Source organism: Paroedura picta, chromosome 12, assembly GCF_049243985.1.
Source record: "Paroedura picta isolate Pp20150507F chromosome 12, Ppicta_v3.0, whole genome shotgun sequence".
Lineage (NCBI taxonomy): Eukaryota > Metazoa > Chordata > Lepidosauria > Squamata > Gekkonidae > Paroedura > Paroedura picta.
The window spans coordinates 20,787,410-20,815,391 of NC_135380.1; the positions used below are offsets into that span (position 1 = coordinate 20,787,410).

The 27,982-nt window shown below is 46.1% G+C and overlaps 2 protein-coding genes across 9 annotated transcripts in view; both read right to left on the bottom strand.

The window, feature by feature from the left end:
- Nucleotides 1–17,122, bottom strand: part of PDLIM2 (PDZ and LIM domain 2) — a 45,925-nt gene extending 28,803 nt beyond the window's left edge. The window contains exons 1-3 of one of the 3 annotated variants that reach the window (XM_077305373.1): nucleotides 16,860–17,122; nucleotides 8,158–8,338; nucleotides 3,430–3,568 (exon numbers count right to left, since the gene is read on the bottom strand). In XM_077305373.1, the coding sequence (XP_077161488.1) occupies nucleotides 3,430–3,522 (93 nt within the window). In that variant the 5' untranslated portion in view covers nucleotides 3,523–3,568; nucleotides 8,158–8,338; nucleotides 16,860–17,122. Of the gene's footprint in view, nucleotides 1–3,429; nucleotides 3,569–7,539; nucleotides 7,657–8,157; nucleotides 8,339–16,859 lie in introns of those variants that run through there. The other 2 variants (XM_077305371.1, XM_077305372.1) reach the window with 2 other exon arrangements.
- Nucleotides 17,123–20,996: 3,874 nt separating this feature from the next.
- Nucleotides 20,997–27,982, bottom strand: part of SORBS3 (sorbin and SH3 domain containing 3) — an 83,044-nt gene continuing 76,058 nt past the window's right edge. For all 6 annotated transcript variants that reach the window (XM_077306367.1, XM_077306372.1, XM_077306370.1 and 3 more), the window contains one exon: nucleotides 20,997–27,980. In XM_077306367.1, the coding sequence (XP_077162482.1) occupies nucleotides 27,919–27,980 (62 nt within the window). In that variant the 3' untranslated portion in view covers nucleotides 20,997–27,918. The remainder of the gene's footprint in view (nucleotides 27,981–27,982) is intronic.

Sequence of the window (27,982 nt, forward strand, 5' to 3'; positions counted from 1 at the left end):
GAAGCAGACAATACTGACCTTGATAGAGCAAGGCCCTGACTCGGCATAAAGCAGCTTCCTGTGGATGATTTACAGTTAGCCCGCAATAAGCCCAGCTTTCTTACAGATGCACAGGACATTAATTAGAGGCTAAAACGAAAATGAACTTAAGAAACAGCCCCTAACTTAATAACATCTATGAGTCTTGCAGTTGATCTGTCTCCATTAATCCCGGACAAATAATCATATCAGCAATAGCAGGGATCTCTTTGTATGCCGAAGAGATGGGGAGAATGTTAAGCTCCCGCACTAGCACACACTAACCCAGGGATTCCCAGCCTGGGGGTCCATGGGAACTGTGAAGGGGGTTTGCAGGAGCTGAGAAGTGGGGAGGGGGCGCAGTCTGGGCTGCTTTCGGAGCTCCTACTCTTCTTTCTGGCCTACACGAGGCAGAGCCAGCATAGCAGTAATAAAGGCAGAGGGAGGGAGCAAAGGAGGGCTAAGAGTGCAGACAGTGATGTCACTTCTGGGGGCGTGGCCAGCTGACATCACTTCTGGGGCTCCTCGGATTCTGAAAAATTATTTCAGGGGCTCCTCCACAGTCAAAAGGTTGAAAAAGGCTGCATTAACCCAAGACAGACAACAAAGAGCATGGCTGAACCATTAAAAATATTTTTGGCAATGCAACAAAGCTTGTTGATTCAGGATAGCAACATCTGAAGGCACCCGCAGCATACTTTGGATGAAGACTGGCTCCTACATGACACTTACTGGACACTGAAAGTGCTTACCTTGACCAGGGCCTGCTTTTGAAACATTAGAGACCTCAATTAGTTTTATCTGGCCTTCTGGTCCACAGAATTGCCTAAGGTCCATAGTGTCCCGAGTATATAATGCCATTTTATGTAAAGGGTCTAACTGTGTATGACAATTCTTGCATTTCTTGCATACTGTTTTTATATCATGGCTGACCATTTATAAAGGCGGCAGCACCAAAACGCATCTGGCCAGTGGAGGCATTGGTATGCATGTATTAACTTATTTTATTGACGCTATGCTAAAAGCCTTGGGTTTTTAGCTTTAATATATATTAGTACTAAATTTTAAAACTGTGTTCTACCCTGCAGAGGCATAAATTCATTACCCTTATTTTGACCTTTTCATGTTCTTGCCACTGGCAGGCAGCCAAAGTCATGGGAACAGCTGAAATTCTAGGAGATGTGCAGGCCCCACCTGGAGGATGGCAACCCTGTGGAGTGCCGAGCAAGGCAGTGGGTGAGCCAGCACCCACAGGTGGTGCCACTGGCCTCTGAAGGGCCAGCAGAGACACCGTGGCTTGGCTCCACTTGCTCCTGGCTGCCTGTGGCCCTGCAAGTTCCACAGCCGCTGCCCTCCCCGCCCCCCCCCTGTGTAAATTCCAATCTTGGTCAGAAGAGCAACCTGCCAAGGCACATTCAGCTCCTCCTGAGCCAGGCCAAAACGCAGGGGAAATTCCCTTAGTCAACAAAAGCATCCAAGGCAAAGTCAGGAAGAAATGCACTAGACCCCCTCCTGCTTGCAATCAACCTGGACACAGAAATCCCGTTCCCATAGAGTAGGATTCTTGAAAAGACGGTAAACAGGATCTGTTCTCCTCATTAGTCTGAAGGGTCACGCTTGGCTCAGCGCCCAAGCCACAGAAAGAAACGGCTTCCTTTACAGCCTCAACCCCAAGCAACCGCACAGCGTTCCAAGGCAGACAAAATGCTCCGCATTCCAGGATGTCCTGCAGACCCCATAGACATTCATTGAAGGAACAGCCCAGCCAACCAAACTGCTCTCTCTGGCTTCTCCAAAGGCACTTCCACTCCCCACTCAAAGCATGCGGCAAGCTTTCAGCAAGACAGAGTGGGAATACAGAGCTTTCTTGTTCAAGGGCTTGCTGTGACCTCCAGCTGCAGTCCAAGCTCTGGAATCTAGCCCTGAGTGCAATGGCAGCTGCAAGCCATACCCCTGGTGGGACATACAGGCTACCTCCTGCAGCTCCATCAGCAATGCCTTTCCCCCAGTCAGTTTGCACAGAGTCTTAAGATCATGCGCAGCACACCTGTTTGACTTCATTCCCGAGCCAACCTATTGTTCGGTCCAAGCTAGCATTCTGTATCCAGTGGGAGCATGGAATACAAAGACCAGACTAGATCAACTCTCTCCGTTAAGTCCAAAATGCATACGATGCTGGCGGGAGGGATAAGATTCCTGGATGTGAAATGCAGCTGTAAAAATCAATCCTGGGCAGAGGGGCTATATGGATTGAGAGGGACCATGGCTGGAGTAGGAGGAATAGCTATTCCCTTCCATGACCCTTCCCTGTTGGAAATACCCATCTGTCTTCCTGAGTGATTTAAGCCCCAGGAAGGGAAGAAAAGTAGGTCCCAATGTTTAGCTTTCTCTATTCCTGTTGTTTCAGGCAGCTGAGATGCTTCCACAGAAACAGCAATGGGAAGAATTAAATCTCCAGCTTCCCTGCCTCCAGAGTCCCGTTCCCCCTGTGACTGCTTTTTGCATATAAATCACACATTTCATTCACAGTACAGTAGGTATAAGGGTGTGCTGCAGGAAGAAGTACTGGGAGCCAAAGCAGAAGGAAGTGGCAGGGTAGAAACCTTTGAAGAAATATTTTGTGGGTTTCCAAATGATCTCCTCAGCAGCACAAAGCCATCAGGGCTGAGGATGGAGCACATTGTCAGGGCTACTGCACTACCACAGAGCACTCTGTCTGCATGCGCAATGGCTAAAAGTGATGCTGAAGACATGTGAAAGACATGTCATGCTGCAGGAAGGACGGACATCCTACCACTTTGGGGACTTTTTCTGGAGGAGGGGTGATTCTGCTTGAAAGAATATCCTTCCCACCACACCATTTGCACCGTCAGTTCCAGATCTGGAACTGCATGCTGGTTGAAGAGTCTGGCTATTTCCAGAACAATGGCTTTGAACAGCATTGCTTTGGCCAAGAGTTCCTAGACCCCTCGTCTGCAGCTAGCTTTGCATGGAGGCCTCTGAGAGTGTGTCATGTTGGCAGAGATGCCAAGTCCCCAGCATGAACAGTCACTCTGCAATCAATCTTGGCTCTGGATTGGCAACTGGGTGGCAGTGGACCTCTGTTTGAGAAGCCCAATTTACTCTAAGAGCTGTTGTTTGCTGATCCTTAACCCTCCTGGAGTTCAAGTCTTTCCTCAATAAGATTCTTCATACAGCAAAATACACTCCTTGTTCTTTTTTTCAGTGAACAAACAGAGGTAGGTTATGTTTCATGCAAAAACCTCTCTCCCTCAATGATATTCATTGAGCAACCAGTAGGCCAGAAGGTTATTTTTGATATATGGCATGGGCATACATTCAAGAGACCAGCATTCACCACCAGAACTAATTCCTGGCCTTTTTTACAAATCTCAAGAGAAGGATCCTTACCTTAGACACCATGATGGGCTTCCTGAAGTCCCTTCCACCATTTATGCGAAACCCCCAGGGGGCAGGACCAACAAGGTTCACGCTCACAGACATGGCAACTTCACTGGCACCGGAAAAGTGATCACGGTACTCTACGGGCCTGAAAAGATCAGAGAGGCACATATAGGAATATGAGATTTCAATGCACTCTGTACAAGGAAGAAGGTGCAGTAGTAATACGGGCATTATTTGTTAAAGCGGTGGACCCACAATGACTTGTGAGAGTATCACATCTTCTTCTCTCCCACTACTTTCTCATTCCCTTCCATGAAAGCTTCAGTAGCCTCTCTCCTTTCCTGCTTCCCAACCACCAGCTAACCAACTTTTATCTGCTGCTATATCTTCAGCTTTCCTTCCTACGCTCACCTAGGTGGCCTCACCTTGGGAGAACTCCAGGCAGTTCCACCTATTCAACTGGGTTGGACTCTGTTTTGTGGTGCTGACGAATGGTCTGACTTGCACAGTGGGGAACCTGAAAGGCTGCAGGGGTGAGCAACTCATTTGCTCCACATTATTTCCTCTTTTCTTCGTTTTGGCAGCTCCCATGTTAACACCCATATCCCCACTTTTTGCTACTTCCTTCTCTTCTTGTTGTCAACCAACCTGCCTTTCTCTTCCCTCTGTTTCTAGCTATATTTAATATGTATCAAACTCCTCAAAGGGAAAGCAGCTTACATCATTCCTCTCTTCTCCATTTTATCCACAAAATAACCTTGTGAAGTCAGTTTGGCTGAGAATGTATGATTGGCCCAAAGTCAGTCAGAAAGCATCATGGCAGAATTGAGTTTCTAAGCTAGGCCTCCTGGATCCTAGTCTGAACATCAATCCAGTGCACAACACTGGTTTTCATGGCATGGCTGCTTTTGAACAGTAGGAAGCAGCCAGTGAGTCATCATGCAAATCGCACAGTAGCAAGATTCCCAGTAGTTAGGGCTGAGCCTGGCCTTGATGAGTCCTTTCTCAAAGGCCAAAAACAGCTGTGCAAAGGGCATGGCCATCTCTCACTGCTTTTCACTGATAGAAACCAAGGCTTCAACGGGCAATACTGTTGTGGTTGCCTAGCGACAGTTACGGATGCATCTGTTTCTTACAGCTGTTTCTATTATTTGCAAGAGGTTAACCCTCCAGTGTTTAGGGGGATTTTTATACTTCAGATGGCTCTACAAACCTGAGGCTTTTTTCAGGTTTGTAGAAAGACCTGTTCTGTATGTTCATAACTCCAGTCTCTGGATTTAAATATCCACAGATTTGACCACAATGAGAATTAGGTATGTTTATGATTGCTTGCATGTCAAAATGGGGGGGAAACCAGGAGCTTGTTGACCATAACAGTCACATAAATGTAACATGGTATTGTTGCAAGAACCCATGAACCTCAGTAATCAATCCTTGGAGATCAAACGGTACATATTGCAGCTTCACTGTGCTTTTAACAAAGGTCCTGATTTCCACTGCATTTTCCTCTTCCTTTTTTTCAGTCATTTTCTCCCTTCCCAGTTTTCTGCACTCATGAATAAATGATTAATCACTTGTGCCTGTCTTCTTTGATGTGTCTGTGTTTTTTACTTTGTAGAAAGCTCTTAATTTTTATTTTGCTTATGATTCTACTAATGCAATTACAAAATAATTATCTTAATTTTTAAAAAAAAAATCAGTGATACTTGTTTTGTGCAAAGCAATACTTAATTCTGCGGGAAGAAAAAGGATAAGATGAAACTTTAAAAGGAAGACAGTCTTGAGGAACTTGGATAGCCTTGTGACTGTCCACACAGGACCTTAGGTTGGTATACTTTGCATTTTAAAGAAATTGCCACAAATCAGGTCATGGGGGGGGGGAGAACCCCCCACCCAAAAAAATAATACTGGAATGTCATGCATTGACTATGACGGCATCTGGATTGGCTGTAATGAGTGAAAGATTGGTGGCAGTTTCAGTTGAAATTTCTAGTGCAAAGCCAGACCTCAAGGCCACAGCCATGAAGCTGCCTCTGGTTCTGAACAGCAGCCTGCAAACTGCTGAGCATATGGAAGTATTAAGCGCAACATGAAATGACGCAAAACTAAATACCGTCAGCCACCCTGCTCTAACGTCTCAGCAGCTAGGCAGTACAATATTTATTTGTTGGCACTGAAGATGTTTCCATCAATTATGCCCCTGTAGGATTACTCACTCGCCTAAGGGTTAGGCCCAAGTTACAGCCTAGGAGACCAAAGAACTGCTTTACAGATTTGGGCCACAATGCAGTGGTACCTTGTTCCTCTGGGAATCTACCTGTTGTGTTTTGTTTTTAACTCGAAAGCTGGGATTGCCTAAACAGCATCTGATAGGTCAAGCAGTTGAGTTTATTGGGGTCTGGCAGGTCACAGCAAAGGGTCAATATCACTGGGTGTCACTTTTTTAAAAATTGTGTAAAAGGCTAAGAATGGGCCCTGTAGAAAATATAGCTCAGCTCCTTGCTTCTGGCCTCTTTCCCTAAGATTTAACCCCTTCCCTAGAGAAGGGGGCTAAAAAACCCCAGATTAAACTTCAAGGTCTGCCAGTCCTATTCCTCCCTTCAACTGCACTAGAAATATAAGTGACAGAAGCAGAAGAGAAACTGATCTCCTAGCCACAGCTGGAGACACAGTGGCTCCCAACATGTAGAAGAGGAAGAGCTGATTTTTTTGTACACCACTTTTCACTACCCAAAGGAGTCTCAAAGCATCTAGACAAGGAAAACTAGAGTCCAACAAACCGCAGAGTGGTCCACTAGGTTAGCGATCCCCAACCTGTGGGCCGCGGACCACATGTGGTCCTTCGACTAATTGGAGGTGGGCCCCGAAGGACGCCTCCCCCCCCCGGCCCTTTACTTCATCCCCCCCCAGCCCTTTACAACACACTTGATTGTTGTGGCGTGTCTGTATCTTATTTTGAAGGGATGTTTAAACATTACCATAGCGATCAGAGAGCGCTAGGGCAATGGTTGAGAGTAGAGGAGTAAACTACCCCCCCCCCACCGGGCCTCAGTAAAAGGCATTGAGTGGTCCCCGGTGAGTGGTCCCCAGCGTTGAGTGGTCCCCGGTGATAAAAAGGTTGGGGACCACTGCACTAGGTGAACCATGCCTACACAAGGGAAATACACCAGAGACACAAGGGAGCAGAGCAGTGCCTCTTATTGGCATTATGCGCCTGTCCTGATGTACACGTGACCCTGCCGAGTCAGCAGCCAGAAGGACAGGCCTGGTGCTACTGATGTTTTCCTCTCTCCATGGCCACGTCATCATGACTACTTGTGGAAACGAGTCTGGACAGAGCAGCAGTATATGAACGGTTTAAGTCCAGTTGGTTCCCCTGATGACAGCAGGATGAGTCCATCTACCCACAGTCAAGACATGAGACAAATTAAGTTTCCTCAATACTAGCAATTAGCATGGGAGTGCTAGAAATACAGTTGTGAAGGGATATGGTTCCGGTGCTCATCCTTTCACATTTCATTGGGCTGTTCCAAGCTCTGGCTTTGGAATTTCTTGGGGATCCTAGGGGCAATGCCTAGGGAGAGTGGTGCCCTCAGAATAGATGAAATTCAATAGAGTTCATCTTCCTAGACTGGCATTCCTCCAAGGCATCCAAGCTCTATGCTCTGGAGGTCAACCATAATCCTGGCCCCACCCAGAGGTTGGCAACTCTAGCATTTCTGCCACTTCCTCTCTATAAGAGACGTAACCTGTTTGTCTAAATAGCCAGGAAGGCGCCATCTATAAGAGGATGTTATCTTTGGAGTTCAACCCCCCACTATTGTGATTTCTAGCAAGAACAGAGCCCCTGAAGACACAAAATCCTCCCCCCATGTTGCAAAGACAGCTCAGAGGAACCAGGGCTGCCAACCTCTGTGTCAGGCCTGGAGATCCTTCCGGAGTTTACAGCTTGTCTCCAGAATATAGAGGACACTTCCTCTAGAGAAAATGACTGCAGTGGAGAGTGGACTCTATGGCACTATACCCCACTGAGGCCTCGCCCCACCCCCAAATCTCCAGAAATTTTCCCAAAGCAGAGCTGGCAGCCCTAAGGAGACCCCCAGACCCCAGGCCTACCTCTACAGTGCGAATGGGAGGATTTCCGCCAAAGCAGCTATTCTGCAGGTCCCACTTCAGCAGCGTCGTCAGTACAAGTGTCTCCAGAAGGGGAATTGGCAGACTCAAAGGTGATTGGTTCCTACACCACGCAATGAGACCAACATCTGCCTTCCTGTCACGGGCCTCACATCCGCCACAAGCCTGCAAGTTCCTCCTTACAGACCACAAGCACTTGACAGGGAAACAAACTGTAAGCAAAGAAGGGGCCTGAACTGTCCTATAACTAGACTCTTAACTAGATAACACAGCCGTAGGAAGGAACACCAGCATCAGCTACAGACATGCTCTCCCCATCTGAACCAGTCGGGATTTTAAGACTTTATCTTGGGGCTATTGAGATAGTGCACTTAGGGCACGGTAAAGCAGTTATCTTACACAAGCTGTGCCAGTACGTACTCTTGATTTACATTCCGCAGATGTGGGCAGTGGCAAAGAAAACATGTGATTTCGTCACCCTAAAGGCCCTACTCCCACTGAGGCCTTGGGGAAAGCAGTCTCTCTTAATGCATCCTGTCTCTCTCAGCATTGTTGCGAGGATAAAAATAAATATACTGCCGCCCTGCAAATAAAGCATACCCCAGTCCGTCAAGGTCGCAAGAAGCCAAAGGTCTGGAACCAAAAAGAGAGCTGCAGCAATCAAAGCTGCACGTGCTTCTTCTCCAGGGTCTCCATCCAGGCCTAGCACAGGGCTCCCTTATCCACCAATTGTTATGTTGTACGAGCAGAAAAGCAGCTTACTGGACCCTTAATCACCAGACTGTGAGAACAGAAAAGAAATATACGACACAATATAAGGCCAGATTTACTGTTGGCTTCCTCTATTTAAAAAGGGAAGCAACTGGCACGAATCTGCTACAGCTTCTTTTATATTGGAATTGTAATATTTTACTGGAGATTTATTGTATCTTGTTAAGAAAAAAAACGTTAAAAGCCCGTAGGGTTAGCATTGCAGCATATACATTACAGAAAATATATTTTCCAAACTACTTCAGGTAAAACTGGAAGATTTTTGGAAGCAGGGGTCTGTTTTCCACTGGCACTCCTTCACAAATGCATGCTGATGGTACTAATAATCATGACAATGTTTTGACTATTCAGTTAAAGAAACATATCAAACCACCTACAAAGGAGTCTTTGATTACCCATGGAACAGATTTTTAAACTATTTTTAATAATAGTATTAAAGAAGAACGGAAATAGCCAACACCGTCTTGGAAGAGGCATGCGTAGGAAGGGAAAAGGCTTTTTTTTGGCAAGGTGACTTTCTTTAGAACTAGAATGTATATTTTCACAGGCAAATATATGCATATTTAGTGGCTGAATCAAGTAAATTGTCTGAGCAAATTGTTGTACAATCAACGGCGATGGCTTGAACTGGGTGGCAGCAGGAACAAAAATAAATCTTGAGCTGATGCCAGAAAAGGATACAGAAGGGCAGACTGGAATCACAAGGATAATCTTGCACTTCTTCCCCCCTCCCCCAATCACTATTAGGGTGGTCTATTACCTGTGCTTTACCTGGGGCCTCTTTTTAACCATGGTTGTCAGCTATAAAGCGAGAACAGTGAGCCCAGAGTTTTATGAAGGTTAGAGAGAAAACAATCAAACAGCCTAGGCGGGTCTGACAAACCAATTAATTAAAGTAATAGCAACAATTATGATAGACCTCTTGACCATGTGAGAAAACAGTGAAAAGATGGTACCCCAATAAAATAGGGAATATTGTTGCACATCCTACTTAGCTGGAATTGTGGGAAACACAGAGGACTAGTTCACGCATTCATATAAAGTGTTTGATTTCACTACTCGATGAGTGGCAACCAGTTATGTGCGGTGAAAATGCCTGGTATTTTGAGGTCCCATCAAAGTTCTATATTGAGTTAAATCTGCTTTTCCCTCTTTTGAAACAATCTCTGGTGGGGGTAAATTAGGGACTGGCCTTGGAGTCCACTGATTGGCTAGTACTTGTGATGTCAACAAAACAAGCTCTCAGAAATAAATGGCACTTTGAAGAGTTCTATCGGTGATGTCCCATTCACATATTCACATATCACTTCTCCATGTCACAGTCACTGAACCAGACCTGAGAGATCATAAGTCTCCACTGCTTCTAATCCAATGACACTTGAGTTTGCTACACTAAGCAGTCACATATGTGTTGCAGTTGAGGTGTGTGGTCGAAGCCTATTGGCAAGAAACAGAAGGTAAAAGGGGAATGCAGAGACTGGAGCCAACATCTGGGGAGGAGCAGTGTGGAAGACACCAGATGTTGACCAGATACTTGCTTAACTAACGCCAAATGAAAGGCCCTTTCTAACTGGACATCAGAAGCCAGCAAGTGACTCAACAGGAGCGCATCACAAACATACCTGTTCTCCATATCATGGGAATATTATGCAAACAGACAGATGCAGCTATATAGTTCAATGGCCTTTGATGGCTGGTGCCTACCTGATACAAACTCCTTGCATGGGTGGTGGCTGAAGGAAACAGTTGGAATGCAAGGAAACAGTTGGAATGCACAGTACCATTTTTGCAGCTGTTTCACAAAAGTGGCGAACTGGTATAGTGTTGCTTTTGAGGAAAGTGGTGCTGTTTTAAAGGGCAATGTTGTCAACATGCCTCTTACCTGCCAGTTCTACCCTTTGCTCCCAGTGCTAAATTCATATATGTAAATCAACAGGTATTGCAAGGTCTGACTTGTTCCATACTCAGAAACTGCTCCTATAAAACTGCTCCTATGACTGGAGTGGGGGAGGAGTAAAATCCCCCCCCCCTGGGTTGTGTGTTGACAATTGCACAAAGACAGGTTAAAGGCAAAGGCCGTCGCCAGATGTAGTGCTGAGAGATAGCATGATGGGAATGTTAGACTGGAATCTAGGGACATGCGTTCAAATTCCCCCTCTGTTACGGAAGCTCACTGGGTGACTTCTAGGCAATCACTCACTCTCTGCCTAATCTTTCTTACAGGGTTATTGTGAGGATAAAATGGATGTGGGAAGAATGTTTTAAGCCGTGAAAAGCAGAGGATTTATAATGAGATAAACACTAAAGCAACTGTGACTTCTATGGGCGTTCCAGAATTTCCTGCAGTCAAACACATAAAGCCTGTGCTGTTAACACATACGAACTATCTGGTACATGCACCCGGGAAGCCCACATAGGGCACAATTATCCATCATAAATAAACTGATTCTTGAGGATAAATAACCATCACTCACACAACATGATCTGCCACAGGAATGACTGGCAGCTGCTACTGGCTATAGAGTAGGTTTGCCAACCTCCAGGTGAGTCCTGGTGTTCTCCTAGAATTGTATCTGATCTCTAGACTGTAGAGATCAGTTTCCCTGGAAAAAATGGCTGCTTTAGAGGGCAAAGTCTATAGAATACCATAGATTTTAAGGCAAATCCCTCCCCAAATTCCCCCATCCAAAGGAACCATCCAAAATCTCCAGATGTTTCCCAGGCTAAAGCTGGCAACCCTGTTACAATATGATATGGTCTTCAGAACATTGCTATTAACCCTAATCTGCAACTCAGGTCCCACTTTTTGTTGTGTATCTGGTATGTAACATTACTGTTGCTATTTCCCACAACTCTACCTAGATTTAAACCCCTCTCCTCAAGATGGAATCTTGGTCTCTCTCCAAAAGATCACAGAATCACAGAATCATAGAGTTGGAAGGGGCCATACAGGCCATCTAGTCCAACCCCTTGCTCAACGCAGGATCAGCCCAAAGCATCCAAGAAAAGTGTGTATCCAACCTTTGCTTGAAGACTGCCCGTGAGGGGGAGCTCACCACCTCCTTAGGCAGCCTATTCCACTGCTGAACTACTCTGACTGTGAAAAATTTCTTCCTGATATCTAGCCTATATCGTTGTACTTATAGTTTAAACCCATTACTGCGAGTCCTTTCGTCTGCAGCCAACAGAAACAGCATCCTGCCCTCCTCCTAGTGACAACCTTTCAAATACTTAAAGAAGGCTATCATGTTCCCTCTCAACCTCCTTTTCTCCAGGCTGAACATTCCCAAGTCCCTCAACCTATCTTCATAGGGCTTGGTCCCTTGGCCCCAGATCATCTTCGTCGCTCTCCTCTGTACCCTTTCAATTTTATCTACGTCCTTCTTGAAGTGAGGCCTCCAGAACTGCACACAGTACTCCAGGTGTGGTCTGACCAGTGCCGTATACAATGGGACTATGATGTTTAAGAACTGCCATTTTTTGGCAAAACTCACTCCAGTCTGGCCATGGCACGATGACTGAAGGTTAAGGAAGGGGAAATGTTAATAGCAGCAGGTCGGCCTTGGGATGGAGCCACAGGGCCAAGTCAGAGAAGGGCTGAAAGGAGGAAGGGCAATTCATGGCACTGTGCAGGCAGGCAGGAGCAAGCATTTAAAGGCAGAAACCCAGAGGTTCCCTTGCTGTCAGCAGTAGAAAAGAATACAAATCCAGTAGCACCATAAAGACTAACAAAATCTGTGGCAGGGTATGAGCTTTCATGAGTCACTGCTCACTGCTTCAGACTCTGCCTTGAACAGTAAAAGGCTTAGGGGGGAGTGGAAGGGTTCGTTGCTGCAAGAAGGAAGGGAGAGCCCAAGAGAGCTGATTAATTGTCTGTGCCAGACATTAGGTGCCGCAGGCCACATGCTTTCCTCTCACCACCAAGGAGCATGGAGGGGGGAGGCGTGTGGGGAGAGCAATGCAGGAAGTTCATTACCACAGGCTTTATTCATACACTTTGTGGTTGGACTGGAAGCTCTGCAGCTCTGCAAGCCCTCCCAGGGGAAAGGAGGCTGAGCTGACACCCTGGCATGCATGCTGTTGTCTGTTTACGAAGTTTACTCCCCCCCCCCTTTTGTTGGGGAGGAGGTATCCTTTTTGGAAAGGGCAAAAAAAGACCTACGCCAACCATGAACTTTGGGCGGGGGGAATGGGCAAACCACTACAGGGGTTGCCTTTCTTCCCTGGACAGCACTTCTGTCTTCCCAGTAAGAGATTACCCCTAGATACTCACCCACCCAGCCGCCAGGTAGCGTTTTAAGATATCTGGGGACCCAGGAAAGACCAGGAAAAAAACAGTGCCGAAGCACTGCTGGAGTTGAGAATGTGGACCAGGAGAGTGCTTAGATGGCTGCAGTGGGTTCCTTACTTGTTCTGTGAATTTTCTCCAGCCAATCTTTCCCCTTCCAAATTTAAAAAAAAACAACTGAAAAGCTGCAGCATCGCAGAGCTCACACCTGGCTAGTGAGCTGGAACCCATGGTTGGTGCTACTGGCTGGGTCTGAGCTGAGTAGCACCCTCAACTCTGCCTTGTAGCGCCAGAGTCTCAGCTTGCTCCTGGGCAATTGTAACTTCCCAGTTGGCCCCTGGGAACTGTGTACGAGTCTTGCTGGCTAGGCCGTCTCAATAGGTCACAGGGTTTGGAATCCTTAGGATGACATCATTTTTAAAATATTTGAAAGGCGTACATCTGTACACTGACCTCTAGGATGCTCTTCCAACAAGACCGTTCCGTTTAGTTCGGACACCCTGCTCAGAGAATGCTGGCTGACAGGGTAATCCTAAACAGAGTCACATTCTTCTAAACCCACATGTCCATAGGCTTAGAAGGGTGAAACTGCTTTAGGGCTACCCCGTAGAAGACTGAATTGCACTCCAGGAGATTAAAAATTCAAATCTCGTCTCAGCCACAAACTCACTTGGTGGCCTTAGGCAATCCACCTGATCTTAGTCTCATCCCCCATTTGCAATATAGGAATAATACCAGCCTAAGTTCACAAGGGTATGACAAGGTTCACAAGGTAATGTACACAGGTGCTGAGGACATATATAAAGGCTACAGCCTTTATTACAATAAAAGCAGTTGCTTCCCATCTGCAAAATGGTAACCTCTACTGGAGTGCAGTCTAGAAGCTTGAACCACCCGGGCACTGAAAACACAGTCATCCATTAACTGGAGATGGAAATCGTGAGAGGCAGACACACACAGAAGAAGGGAAATCTATGATGAAAGGTATAGATGTGTGAAACTGTGACACATTCTCTGTTCCAAGACTCCAAATGTGGGGGGGGGGGTTTGTCGCAGGAGGGAGAAGGAAATACAAAATCGATACACAAATTTTCAAGAAATGAGATAGACAGAATTATGGATTAAGGACACAACAGGATCCATGCCACTTACTCTAAACACAAAGAAAAAGATTCATAAACCGGACCATGAAGTTCAAGTCTGCAGATACATGTGGGGAAGATGGGACTATAAGGATCTACAACCCCTCCCCGGTAGCTATTCTACAACCTTTTTCTCTGAATGTTCAATTTTTCATTTGAAATTTTTTTTTACTATTCTTTTAATATATGACTGGAAACATGAAGGTGGTACTCCACACAACTGCTGAGCAAGAAATAACTCAGCTCTTGCCTTTGAATGTCCTAGCTAATGACCCCAAAGGCAATTAGACGTTTAAACTCTTATTGTCTTCCCCTCTCCTTCAAGATCTATTCAGTTTAGACTATCTGGATGGACCAGGCTAGCCAGGTCTTGTCAGACCTCAGAAGCTAAGCATGCATAGAGGCAGGCAATGGCAAACCATCTTTGTTAATCTCTTGCCTTGAATACCCTACAGGGTCACCATAAATCCGCTGCGACTTGATGGCCCTTTCCACCACCACATTAAATATCTTCGTCTTTTCCACAATGAATCATAACGTGACTCTCCCCCTTCTCAGTTCCCTCAGGACCCCACACTGCCAAATTTCTGAATACACACATTCTTGCTCTGAATAAGATAGCAGTCTCCAGTGCAATCCTAGATTCATACCACAAAATTTTGTAACTAGGCAATTACAGGCAGTTTGCTGAATGTGCCAAATTTATCCTGTTTGTCCCCAAGGAAAGCAAAAGGGACCACAGAAGGCTCAGGAAAAAGGTCACTTTGAGTAATCAAGAGGGCTAGAAATGTAGGTATTTTCTTGAAAATGGAAACAGAGATTATGTATGGAGCATTATGCTCCCCTTATGGAGCACAAACCCCTCCACAAATATTTTCAGCTAGCTGAGAGCAAACAGTTAACACCTCATCTGGTTGGAAGTAGGGAAAAGGAAAGAGGAGAGAGACTGAATTTACAGCAGCCCAACCGCAAACACTGGCTTGATGCATAACTGCAGCAGGATTAAGAGTTTACTGCTTCCCCGGTCATACTGGATCGAATGCTTGTATGGATTCAGCACAGCCCTTGGCAGTGGCTCCAAAGTACATTTCTCTCTGTCCTCCTTGTGGAACAACTTTCTCCAAAGCATAAAGGGGGGCACTGAGCAGACAGAGGGGAGGGGGTGCATTTTTGCACAGGTGCAGCCAAGGCCTGTACATATGCCTTGCACACAGTAAAAACATAAGTCTTGAAAACAAATCCAGAAACCTGCAGTTTGTATACATTTACATGCTTTATTTGCTCTGTCGGATATATTCTGTCATCTCTTGCCTATGAGTTTTCATCATGAATCGCTTGCAGCATTTCCAGCTTATCAGTGCAGCCTGAAAAATCAGCGTTACATCCTGGAGATGAAACCTCCATGTTCAAAGGCAGCATATCACTGGGGACGCCAACAAGAAGGGTGATCTGGTGATCAACCCACACGTGCTGTTTGGGAGCTGCCCAGAAGTATTCAGATGTCAGCTGCCATAAGACAGACCCTGGACTAGACAGACCTTTGGCCTGATCCATCCAGACAGTGCTCATATTCTTATCTGAACCTTCTTTGCTCCTTTGGGAGAGGAGGGGAAGAAGAAGTAAACATACAAGTATTGTAAATGCTCTGAACATGTGAAAAATGCCACGAGACCTCCAGTCAGGGAATGAACAGCACTTGACTAGGCCAGCCAGAGACATTCTGTGGCAAAAACATAACCCCCCCCCCCTTTCAAGGGCACACACCAAAGAGAGAGGCTGCCCACCCCAGGCATCCTCACCCAGTTCTCCACAGAGACAATTCAGGAAGATTTCAGCACTAGTCTTATCCCCGCTGCTACCCTGGCACTCTTCCAAGGCCTGGACTCCCCTCATTACCCCTCTGCCATAAAGAGCCGTCTGAGGCAGCCAAGAATACAGCCACGGCAGAAGCACCAGTCAGAGTGCAGGAAAAGGAGAGTGCATCATGCTTCAGAGCTACCACAAGCAGTGGGGAGGCTTCGGCTTGCCCAGCTGATCTGTCCCCTCCCCCTAAAAAAAAAAGTATTCCTCTACCTCAGGCCCAGGGGAGGAGGCTGCTAGCGGGGTTTCTCACTGGGAAGGGGTGTGGGGAGGGGATGCTCTTGCACAGGGGTAGTCAAACTGCGGCCCTCCAGATGTCCATGGACTGCAATTCCCATGAGCCCCTGCCAGCAAACGCTGGCAGGGGCTCATGGGAATTGCAGTCCATGGACATCTGGAGGGCCGCAGTTTGACTACCCCTGCTCTTGCATCTGCTTAGGGCGGCTGTGCTAGGTGAAAGAGTGTTCTGGGGCAAAGCCCTAGCAAGAGACAGGTCTCTCCAAAAGGGCTGGGTTAACAAATCCAAGGGAGAGCCTCTTTCTCGACCATTCTCCGAGTCAACGGTCAGGGGCAAAGTGGACTCCCTATTCCCTTGCCATGCAATTCACAAAACGCTATTTAAGGGCCTCCGCTGATAAAACACCTTTCCCAGGCCGCGGCGCGAGACAAGAGCGCACCTGAACATGTCCAGGGCCGCTCCGTCTTGGGAGGGCTAGTGGGAAGTGGGAACCCCTCGCTTCGCTGCGAGCACCGCGACCGAGGGAAGGCGGGCGGCATTGCAACAAAATGCTCGAGCAGAAAAGCGCCGCTCAGCCGCTCAGGTGAACGGAATAGTCTTTCGGCCAGGAAGCAACGCCGAGTCACAGAAGCGGGTCGCGGTCGGTCGGTGCAAAAGCGCCCGCGCAGCCTCCGGTTCGAACTCGGGCGTCGCAAGCGGCCCCCTGCAGCCCTGCTCGCACTTTTAACGCGGAGTTGGTTGCAAAGAGCCGGCGCCGGCGGGAACGCTCCTTCCAGCCCTGGCCGCACACGCACACAGCTAGCGGAGACGGCTTTCCCCCGCTCCGGCTTTATTATAGGGAAGGAAGGAAGGGGGAGCCCCTAGGACTCGCTCCCTCCACCTCAGCTTTTCCTACGTCCAAGAGGCAAGGCTGCGCGGTATCCTTCAGCACCCTCCTGCCCGCGACGCGCGAGTGGCTTTCCTCCAGCCTGCAAAAAAGGAGGCCGGCAGAGAGAGGACCTACCTCGACTCCCCCGCTGTGCACGGCTGTGGGTCACTCCTGAACCGGCCGCTCTTCGGAAGGCGAAGGAATAAGTTCAGGCCAATAGTGAGCGAGGCGCAGGATGAACTTCGGCGAGCCCAGAATGCGGCCGCTGCTCGCGCATCGACGGAGGAGGAGAAACTGCCAGCCGCTGAGCAGAAGCTTAGCGCGGTGCGTCTTCAGCGGCTTTTCCTCCGTCACCCTCCTCCGAAGGGGCTGGCGGCTTGTTAATTAGGCCATTGAACTACACGGGCAAGGAGGCGAGGGGGCGGGAAAGCAGCGGGCGAGCGCCGCCTCCAGACGCGGGCGCGTCCCTGCATCTCCCGAGAGTCTTCCTTGCGTTGCCGTTTGTTGATGTTTACTCCCTCCACTTGCGCCACCACGCCCCGGGGAGAAGTTACTGCCTGCCCATCCGGAAGAAAGCCGAGCAGGAGGGCATGCAGTTCTCTCTGCCCGCACAACCGGACTCCGGTCTCCAAAAGTGGCCATACAGATTAGGGACGCAAAAGACCTTCACCCCTGTCTATTATAGCATCTGGAACTGAGAGGTGCACTGCTTTGAGATCTGGAGGCTTCATTTTTGTGTCATAGTGGCTAATAGCCCATAAGACATGAATGTGGCGAATCCCCCTTTTGAAGTCACCTAAGTCAGTGGCAAACATCACAAGAAGGGAAAAATCCTACTGGTCAAAAGCAACCATTTAAATAATAATGTTAAAAAAAAAAAAACCAAACCTTTTGTCAGCCCTGACTGATGCCCCTCAGTTGTATTGGATGATTCTGGTGTAGAGAGATTTTTTCACCCAGTTTCTCTGCATTCATAAACCTCTGATGACTCTCCTAGCCAAATCTTGTGCATGTTTACTCAGAAGTAAGCCCCACTGCGTTCACGGGAGCTTAATTTTATATAAAAGTCTGCAGACATTGAGCACAGGAGCAGGACTTATTACTGAGAAAACATCTTTAGGATTACACTGTGTATCTGGCTTCCCTCCTTTAGTTTTGCCTAAAAATTTATGAAACAGCATTGGTCTTTGCACAGCTCCTTGGAAGACCACTGTGACCGCTTATTTTTTCTTGCTGCAGCCTGCTCTTTAGTCTGTTATCAATCCACAAAACTAACTAAGGTTATCCTGAAATAAAGTTTGTTAGTCTTATACGATGCCGCTGGATTCCTGCTTAATTTTGTTTCTGCACACTTGCCCATCTGGGATATGACCGATCTTCAAGTATTTGAATGTCACTTAGAAGAGGGCCAGGAGTTGTTCCTTTTGGCATCAGACTTGCAAGAATGTTTAAATTTGGACAGAAAGGTATAGCTAGATATTGGGGGGAGATTTAAAGAAAGATGGTGGGTTTCAAGTCTTCAAGCGACTGAACAAACATTTGTCAGGGATACCTTAAGCTGATCCTGCATTGACCAGGAGGCTGGTCTAGATGACCCCTCCCAACACTTATGATTGTTTGAATTAAGGTTATTTAGGAAGCTTCGTAAGGCAAATTTGCCAGTTGTTCATTGGAAGGCCAATCAGTATACTGAATTACTCAATCTAAATGTGTTGCAGCTTTTAAGCTGTTCCAAAATGTTGGTGAGGCAGGACTTCACTTCAGAAAAGCCAGGTTGGTCCTTCCTCAACAAGGAATGTTTCGTCATTCCAGCTTTAATAATGTTTTTTATTAATTTTCCCACAGAAGTTTCAGGTAGGGAACCTGTAATTCCCTAGCTCCTCACATAAACCCTTTTAACAAACTTATGTCCTATTAGTTCCCTTCCTGTCCTTTTATAAATAGGACAGTTTTATTGACAAATTGCTAAGTCTTGGATACACGCACGCTGTCTATTTTATCAATTTGTCAGTGATCCCTTTAAAATTGCTTATTCCCCCCCCCCTTTTTTTCCTGCTACTAAAGTCAGATGGTGGGACTTACTTCCAAGTAAATATGTATCAGCAGAACTGCAAGCACAGTCTTGAGCAGGGGTAGTCAAACTGCGGCCCTCCAGATGTCCATGGACTACAATTCCCAGGAGCCCCCTGCCAGCATTTGCTGGCAGGGGGCTCCTGGGAATTGTAGTCCATGGACATCTGGAGGGCCGCAGTTTGACTACCCCTGCTCTTGAGCTTGGTCCAGTGATGCCTGTCCCGAGAAGTCTGCAAGGCTGTTTATGCCAGGGAACTAGAAGGCCCAGAGGTAGATCTTTGTAAGACTGAGGCCTGGATCCTGTTTTTACCCTCTACACCAGCCTCTTTAATTGAAACATTCTTCAGGCTTTGAGAAACCCCGGAAGTGGCACAATCCGTGCAGAATAGGGTTGGGAAGCACAGCTGTGTACGCGCCCACCCAAGGCCCCTCCCCTCCCCAGGCCCATCATTGGCCATTTAGGGGGGTTGACATGATAAATGTTTAACAAATTATAAATAAATAAATATACACCCGTACAGGGATACCCTCCTCTTGTCTTGTTTCCCACATAGCAGCCTGCATTTTTCAAGCACTGACCGAATTTTGCCATTTGCTAGAAGAAACAGGGATGGGGAGGAGAGAATGTGCATTCAATATTTTTAAATAGATGCTTTTCTTTTAATTATTTCAAAATATATAAATCATAACAGACGGAGGCATTCGACATCTGCTCAAAAGCAGGTCAATAAAAAAAGACTTTCTTTCCAGCACAAAGCCATTCTTCTGCATGTGTTCAAAGACACTGGGTTGGAGGTGCCAGCCTTTTTGCAGCCTTATACTTTCCATGTTCTTGACCTGTTCAGGCATGCATCTGCTTTGATGTCATACCCTGCATAGCACCTTGACAAGTATGTTTAGGCTGCTCTCCTAAGCACATTGACTCAAAAGTGGGACTTGAGCTCAGTGAGGCTTATTCTGAGTAGGATCAGACCCCAAGACAGTGGTACTATGCACTTACTTAGGAGTAAATCCCATTGGATTCTCTGGGGTTTACTTAGAAATAAAATGCATATCCTTGCACTGTACAAGTCTTGGAACAAAACCTTTCATCCAGACGTTAAAGAGTTTTAATTTAGCTCTCTGAGACTTCTTGGGCTTTGCAAATAAATCCAGATAAAATTTGTCCTGATCCCTTGCATGCATTGACTTAGAAGTTAGCTGTTCCGAGTAAGCATGCATGGTGGGGAAGAACTTGACTATAAGAACTAAAACACTGCAGGAGGGGCTTGTCCCACCCCTCAGATGTAATCACTTATTCAAATGGTAGAATATCTGGGCAACACATTAAAATGAAATCTCATTAGGGGTCTTTGGTACCACACTTCAAAATCCATTAAATCTGAGAAAGAGGATTACAGAGGTGAATAAGAGAAACATACATCCTTGGATCTTTCATTTATCCCCCTTCCCCCAGAAATGGTCTTCCGTTTAATAAGATTTTCAATGCCTGCTGTTCTCTATTTTCCTTATCTAAGGAATAAATCTCATATTTTTATTAACCTTATAGATGCCCCTTGCAAAACTGACTCTTAACTACACAGAATATTATTTCTTATTTGAGTGTTCTTAAATATATTCTGCAATATTGCAGACAGGCGTTAGAGAATTAAAAGCAAAGATTCCAAATTGGGAGCGACGGATACACTCTCATCCCCTCCATGCTTAATCATAAGTAAATGCTGGAGTTCAATGGGATTTATTCCATAGCACTGTGTTTTTAACAGTGTAATCCTACGCAAAGGTAAATAAGCCATGTGTTCAAATGTGCACATACTCCAGCCTTTGTTTATAAATACATATTTAATATGTTACTTGAAAGATATGATTGGGTCCAAATAGCCGTCATAATGGAATTTCCATTACCTTTTATAGTGGTCAAACCACATATACATTCTCTTTACAACCCAGTAAAGTAGATCAGTATTATTATGCCCAAATTGCCCAGGAGAATAGTGGCTTCTCTGCCATCTAGTGAGCTCATAGGAGAGGTGATATTTGAACTGGTGACTTTAGCTCTGTTCATACCCGTTGCCTGCTACATCACATCAGCACTTGGTTCTAATATTACCGCCCTTGTACAACAGAAAGAATCCGAACACCACAAAAAAATGCTACTGGTCCCAGTAAAGAATAGAATAGTTCATAACATTCAGGAACTTACAGTCAATATTTTTATTATTAGAAGCAGGGTTTTGTTTTTCTTTTTAATGCAGGAGATTGAACCTTATCTCACCTATGGACGGAGTAATGAACCCAAAACAACTCAATTTTGCATGCTTTAAAAGTGGACAATCTCCGTATCTTCTTGGAACTCTTCTGTCTACCTAGTTTGGTCTCACCCATCCTCATCCCAGACTGATGCAACATCTCACAACTATGCAGAAGTGCTTGACAAAAACTGCTAAGACATCACTGCTTCCATCTGGAGTCAAATGAACAATTTCCCCTCCTGCAGGCAACAATAGTGTCCTTCCTCATGTCCAAGGCGTGTGCCAGCCTCTTCTCTTCCGCCTTGGTGTCATTTCGGCAAGCTGGCTCACCTAGCAGTTTCAGCAATCAGGTTTTTCCCTCCTTGCCATGTTCCTCAGTTGGGAAATTCTTCGGTCAAGTCTTGCATACATTTCTGGGAAAGTCTCCTCTGGTTGACATGATGCTGTGTGTAGACCAAAGGATAGGATTGACAGGTTTTGTTTTTCTAGCCTTTTCCAACAACCATTTGAGGCACTGAAATTAAGGCTGTTTCTGCACTGGGCCAATTCCCTGTTCTGCTCTCATTGAGCTTCTGCACGATCATATACTCCACACCTTCCCATCCACAAAGAGTCCAAATCCACTCCGAGGATGATCTTTCTGCAAATATCACAGCAAAGCCGGACTTGGCTTTACAAAATCTAGTGAAGCCCAGAAAACCCCCAAAGGTGGGCAGCTCTATAAAGACGCTGTGCAGAACTGCACACTCCCTCCATAAAATCTCTGCTGCTGTTTGGGTGGTGGGACACAAAGCAAAAACCTAAATCTTCAACTTTTCCCATTGGGATATATGAATTCTGGGAACACTTCCCTGGTTAGTTTCTGCAGGCAGACTGTTAAAGCCACTATGGAGCCAGAAAACAGGCAGCAATCCTGGATATGGAAGGGGGACAGCGAGAACTACTAAGAACGCTGCAAAGTAAAGACAGAGCCGTTGGCAAAGCTTGAAGTTACTTGAGCAAGCTCGTAAAATGTGGGATGGGGGGAGACCTGTGCAGAATTTAAAGCCTGATATGCAGCCATGCCTCAGGAATGTCCCTCAGAACAAAGAGCATCAAAATGTGGCAAGGGCCTGTCTGAGCTTTACAAAAATACGGTTTTTGCTTGTCTTTTGGAAAACCTGGTGGATAAGTAGGATAGGGTTTTGTTTTTAACCTATTCATCAGATAGCAGATTGGGCTTCCGAATAACAAGCAGTAGATAGGTACATGATTGCACTTTGCAGAATGGGGTGCCTAACCATTGGTTTTTGTTGGAATTAGCAAAAAAAATAATAATAAATAACCTTCTCGCCCCACAGTTTGCAAGCCACAATTCAGGAGACTTGACTTAGGTGAAAGACCAATGTGGAGTAACTGTTAAGCAGTGGTGCTCACTCTGCCGGTCATGGAGATCCACCTTTGGAATTACTATCAACCCCAAAAGGCATCTTAACTTCCATCACTAATTTGAGGCCAGAACCTCAGGGAACCTTTTTTGTTCCTCCAGCAGCAGCTGTTTCAAGCTGGGAGTCAGTTGCCAAACCGTCTCTACCAGGCAAGCTCCTTGCCCAATTTTTTGAAATATAGGGTAGATACCACATTGGGGAATGGGATTCAGAAAAGCCATGTTGTGGCAAGTAAAAAAAACCATATGGTTCTCAAGCCACTGAATCCATATCACTGTATTAAAGTGCTGGGGCAAGATAGGGGAGACTCTGGCTGCCTTTGGCCCACTTAATTCTCCCTCAGCCTGTTGCAAGGACAATATGGAGAAGAGGAGTTGGTTCTTATATGCCACTTTTCTCAAAGTGGCTTACAATGGCCTTCCCTTTCCTCTCCTCCCAACAGACACCCTGTGAGGTGTTGCTGACAGCAGCAGTTTGGGGAGGTGTGTCCATGAAACTGTACAGGATACAAGAGGTGTGTCTTGGGATTGTCCGGAATGTTCCAGGAGATGCTGAAGCACAACACTACATGCAATCTAGAAGTTACATACCAGCAACTTGTGCTATGTTGTAAAGGATCCTAAGGCTCTCTCTTAGGCTCATTCAACTCTAGGGCTTGCCAAATCTCAGAATTGGGCCTGCATTTTCATGGTTTTAGCCTCCTTCTCATAGTCTCCAGAGGAAGGAAACAAATAGAGAGGAGGCTGTCCTGTCCCTTTAGTAACAATCTTAATGTATGGAAATGGGCAGTGGAAGCTTTTCAGATCAGGGACATAAATAGCATCCCATTTAGCCTCCATTAAAGAGACAGGGCATTTCCCCCCAAGCATCTGAGAATCTTACTCTCTGAACTAAACAAATGAGGCTCTGAAATATGCGGCAGAGGACAGGGACATAGTCCCCTCTGAATGGCGCTCTCAAAAGATCACAGCCTTCCTGCCGAGAATGTGCACACGCAAAAAAGGAAGAAGCTAAGAGCTTCTTTTCAGATGGGGTTCTTAACAGCCCTTTGTTCTGAGTTGGAGCCTAATTCCATCTGTGTCCTCAGGTTATCTATAAACCACAGTAAAACCCTAAAATGACTGGGTTTGAGACAGCATGCAAACAAATCCAGACAAGAACAGGTGTTTTGTCCAAGCTGCTGCAATGCTAATCTATATGTATGCTTTTCTACTGAAAAACAAGCTGGGGGTGTGTGTGTGAAAAATCCACAACTACACAAAATGGCAAGATTCTGGCCTGAAAAATTACAAAGAAAAATCATTAGAAAGTGGAGCAGCACTTGAGCAAAGCTTGAGAAACTAGGGATGCCAGCTTCTTTATCTGAGATATAATGCAATGGTTAAAATTTACTTTCTGTATATCTACCTGTTAACTAAAGGTTCAGAAGAGGAAAACAGCTGGCAACAGTCGGGTATTAGAGAAGGAAAAGGGAAGGGTGTAACACTGGAAAAGAAGAAATATACAGGACTAGAGCTTACAAAAAGACACAAAAAAAGGTTATTCCAAAAAATCCAAAGACAGTTTATAAATAAAAGATAACTTCTGTAAAAAATCCCCAAACAGAGTTAATAGTGATTTCGCTTCTCTTGTTCATATATTGACCTATTCAGACTGCATTGCTTTTAATACTTTCTATTTTGGGCTTTTTTCACAGAAGTTATCTTTTATTTACAAATTGACTCTCTTTGGATTTTTGGTAATAACTGTTATTAATACAAATAGCTCTGAGCCTTTTTGAAAGCTCTGGTACCCCATTCCTCTTCTTTCCCAGGTATTAGAGAAGATGAGGATTTACCATTTTCCCTTGTTCAATTATGAAAACTCCCTTGAATCCCCATTGGAGAGACAGGTGGGGTACAAATGAAATAAGTAAATAAAATCCCCATCCTGTTATTCTTTTCACGACTCTGCAGTCTGACAAAAAAAGAGCTACATTTTAAACTGCTTGCAAATGAGACATGAAAAACAAATGCATATATAATCTTCAGACTGAACTCTGTTGTTTTCATTGCAGAATTCAGAGAGAGAGATTTCTTAACTTCTCATCTTTAACAGCCTTGCAGATTAATCAGTACAGCATGTTTATCTCATCACCTAAACACATGCCCGGTCATTCTAGGAAGAGAAGCATAGCAGTTTGATCTTAAAGTGGAAGGAAACTCCTGGGCTTGTTGAAGCATAGGCGGAGTTACTTTTCATGCTCCCCCAGTGTCTAGGGGCAGAGAGAAGGGTGTTGTCGTCTCTGCTGCTGGGGGAGCCTCTGCTCTCTCTCCAGCAGAACTTGTCTGGTAAAGCAAATCTTTATGCTGGTGCCTGAGGCACAAAATCCAAACGGCACACTTCACTTGTTAACATCTGGCTCTATCGCCCTGGAAATGTTTCTATGCAAGTCATATTTAAATGACTGGGAACACCCGCGAAACTGCTTTAGTCAGAGCACAGATGGAGCAAGGTCAGGGTGGTTTAAATTGACTGGCAGCAGCTTTCCAGGGTCTCTGGGTAAGGTCTTTCACATCACCTACCACCTGGTCCTTTTAGCTGGAGATGCCAGGGATTGAACCCGAGACCTTCTGCATGCAAAGCAGATGTCCTGTCATTGAGCCATGGCCTCACGGGAGCTTCAGAAGGACACACCCAGTACACAAACTTCAGGTTCACAAGCTACATCGATCTGACTCTCACCCAAGATCACACAGCCTTTTCTTTTTCCCCTTCCTTTGCTTGATTGTGTTCTCAGGGGCAGAAAGAAAACTTTAGCTCAGTGATGTTTTTATAGGCAGTTCTAGTTGTACAGGTAGCAACAGAGGCCATTCTATTCCCCAGAACAGATTTCCTCCTTGTACAAAGTGATTTAGATTACATTCACCAATGTTTTAGGGTCACCAAACTCAATCTGAGGCCTGGAATTCCCCCCAAATTACCTCTGATCTCCAGACTGCACAGGCCAGTGTCTCTGGAGGAAGTGAGAGCTTTGAAGGGTAGACTCTGTCATTCCATCTTTGCTGAACCCTCTTACCTCCCAAACTCCACACTCCCTAGATATTAGCCCCCCAATTCTTTAGGAATCTTCAGAATTTGGAACCAGAGTTTGAAACCAGTGGTTTTCATATTATGTGTCCAGGGACCAGGGGGTTTGGTGGTGGTGGTCCTCAGAGGCTTCCCAGGAGTTTTCAGTTGGAAGATCACCTTAGCACCATTCATCTTCCCCCACGGGTAGACAGCCACCAAGGTGTGCTCCGTCTTTACTTTTGGTTTGTACGGGACACAAGTGAGGCCCACCAAGCCAGAACTCTAGATTGACCATTAAGCGCATCAGAATCCTTCAAAGCACCCCTAATAGACATGAAGGGATGCGCTGGCATGAAAGAGCTCCCTGAATGTCAAAAGTTTGAAAACCACAGAGCCTGAACATACCAGAAGCCACTTACAAAAACAGAAAGAGAAGGGGGCGAGGGAGGAAGAGCAGCTCCTGTTGTTTACATAAAGGAGAAAATCTGCTCCGCCAGGGCTGGTCCCAACCTGCACACTCCCCTTCCAGTAGCTGGGACGATGTCAATGCACAGCTGACTTTGCTAGAGCATGGAAGAGGCCATTGTTAGCACTGCGCAAGAAGTCACAGCAGGCACAGATATCTCAGTGTTCCTGGTCCAGCACAATCTTTCTTTCTCTCCTCCCTTTCCCCCCTCACAGCTGCAAGTCCCAGCCATTTGAGAACAAGGCTTGTTGTGGTTAAAGGGGCAGTCCATCACTAGAGACTTCTGTCTGGTCTCGACCCCTGACTTCAGGGTGAAAGGAGACCGCAGGAATGGGAAGATGAAGGGCTTCAAAGTGCCAAGAGACAGATGGAGAGCCAAGTCTGGCTGAGCCCACATCCCTGCTCCCCGGCCCATTGGGGAGAAGGAGAGACAAATGAAATAGGCAGTTTGGGGACATACCCAAAAACAGCAGCAAGGACCTCTCCTTCCTAGGGACTATTAACTGCAACCACCCCACATTCAAAGGGAGTAACAACCCCCCCCCACACACACACACTGGTGGTTAGAACAGGCCAGACAAGAGAAGGGTTTGCATCATCTACAACCCTGCACTTTAGAGGACAGGGTGCACAAACTCTGCCCCAAAGTGCATGCTACCCCTATGTGTTCCATCCTCTCTCTTATGCAGACCATACTTTGATTGATTTTAAAGACAGCAACAAAAAGTGCATTCACACAGATGATCTGGAATGAAAGGGGAATGACAAGAAGTCATTGAGATCAAAGTTCTGAATCTGTCATTAAGATGTGGTGGACTGTGGTGGTGGGAGCTAAGCCTTTGAGGAAAGGTTCAAAAATGTTATTACTGGTGGCCATGCAATGTCACTCTGCACGAAGTGCCCACTGCAGTTAGTGGTACAGGCTCACATTGCCTAACACTGCCCAAGGGGCAGAAGGAACCGGCCAGTTGATCAATTGCAATCAAAATGCTGGTTGTCTGGTTGTCCTCCAAACAACATAATCACAGTGTTTGGTGTTGGTATATGCAAAATCCATAATATGCATGACTGAGCAGACTGAGCAGAATATGAAGAATGTCCTGCAGGGGGCATCGGAGGAGATGTGTATTTAGCATAGTTAGGATAGGAATTTCTTGATGATTTTCAAATGATCTTCTCCAATGTCCTGACTGGCTCAACAGGAGACTTCCTGCTTTTGGGAGCGCACGTCCTACCTGCTTGCCTCCAGAACAGCAGTTGACAAGAATGACTGCAGACAGTAAGGTAGGTCTGTTATCTCCTCTTTTTATATATAGTTGGTTCTCTTCCGAATAAAATGATTTTGTTTTTTAAGCATCATGGTGCTTCATTCTCCTTTGCACATTCAAACTCTGCCAACAGAAGCCAGGAACTTGCTTAGGTGGGAGGCTTGATGGGGGGCAATCACAACAGCACAGTCTGTTTTCACTTGTCAGCTACTGCCAGGAGAGTTTATAGAAGCAATGAGGATCCAGCTCTGTTCATAGAGGAAGGATTTCAGCTGGGGGTGCAACCAAAGGTCCAAGAGAACTGCAGTGCCTACTCAGGCCCAGCCTCCTTGCTTTGTAATGCCAAGCCTGGAAAGAGCACTGCCTTCTGAATTCTGGGGGGGAGAGGAATAAAGCTGCAACCACCCCACATTCAAAGTATCGTAAGCGCAAAACTGGAAGACAAAGGAGCAATGGGGTAAAAGCCCCAGATCCAAGGGACAAACTGCAAGGCCTTGAGGAGCAGATACTGCGATCCAGGCTGGTTCTCACACATCATCTCCTCCCCCACATTGTGCTTACAAATCATGGGCTGCCTCTCCAAGGAAACTGGACCCAAGAGCAGGAGGTTCAATTTCCTTTTGGCACACGTGGGATGCAGGGTGGATTGAAGGGGAGTCACACAGGAGCAACGTAGTTCCCGGGGAAAGTGCCAAATTTTTGTGTTCTTCTGGATACACCT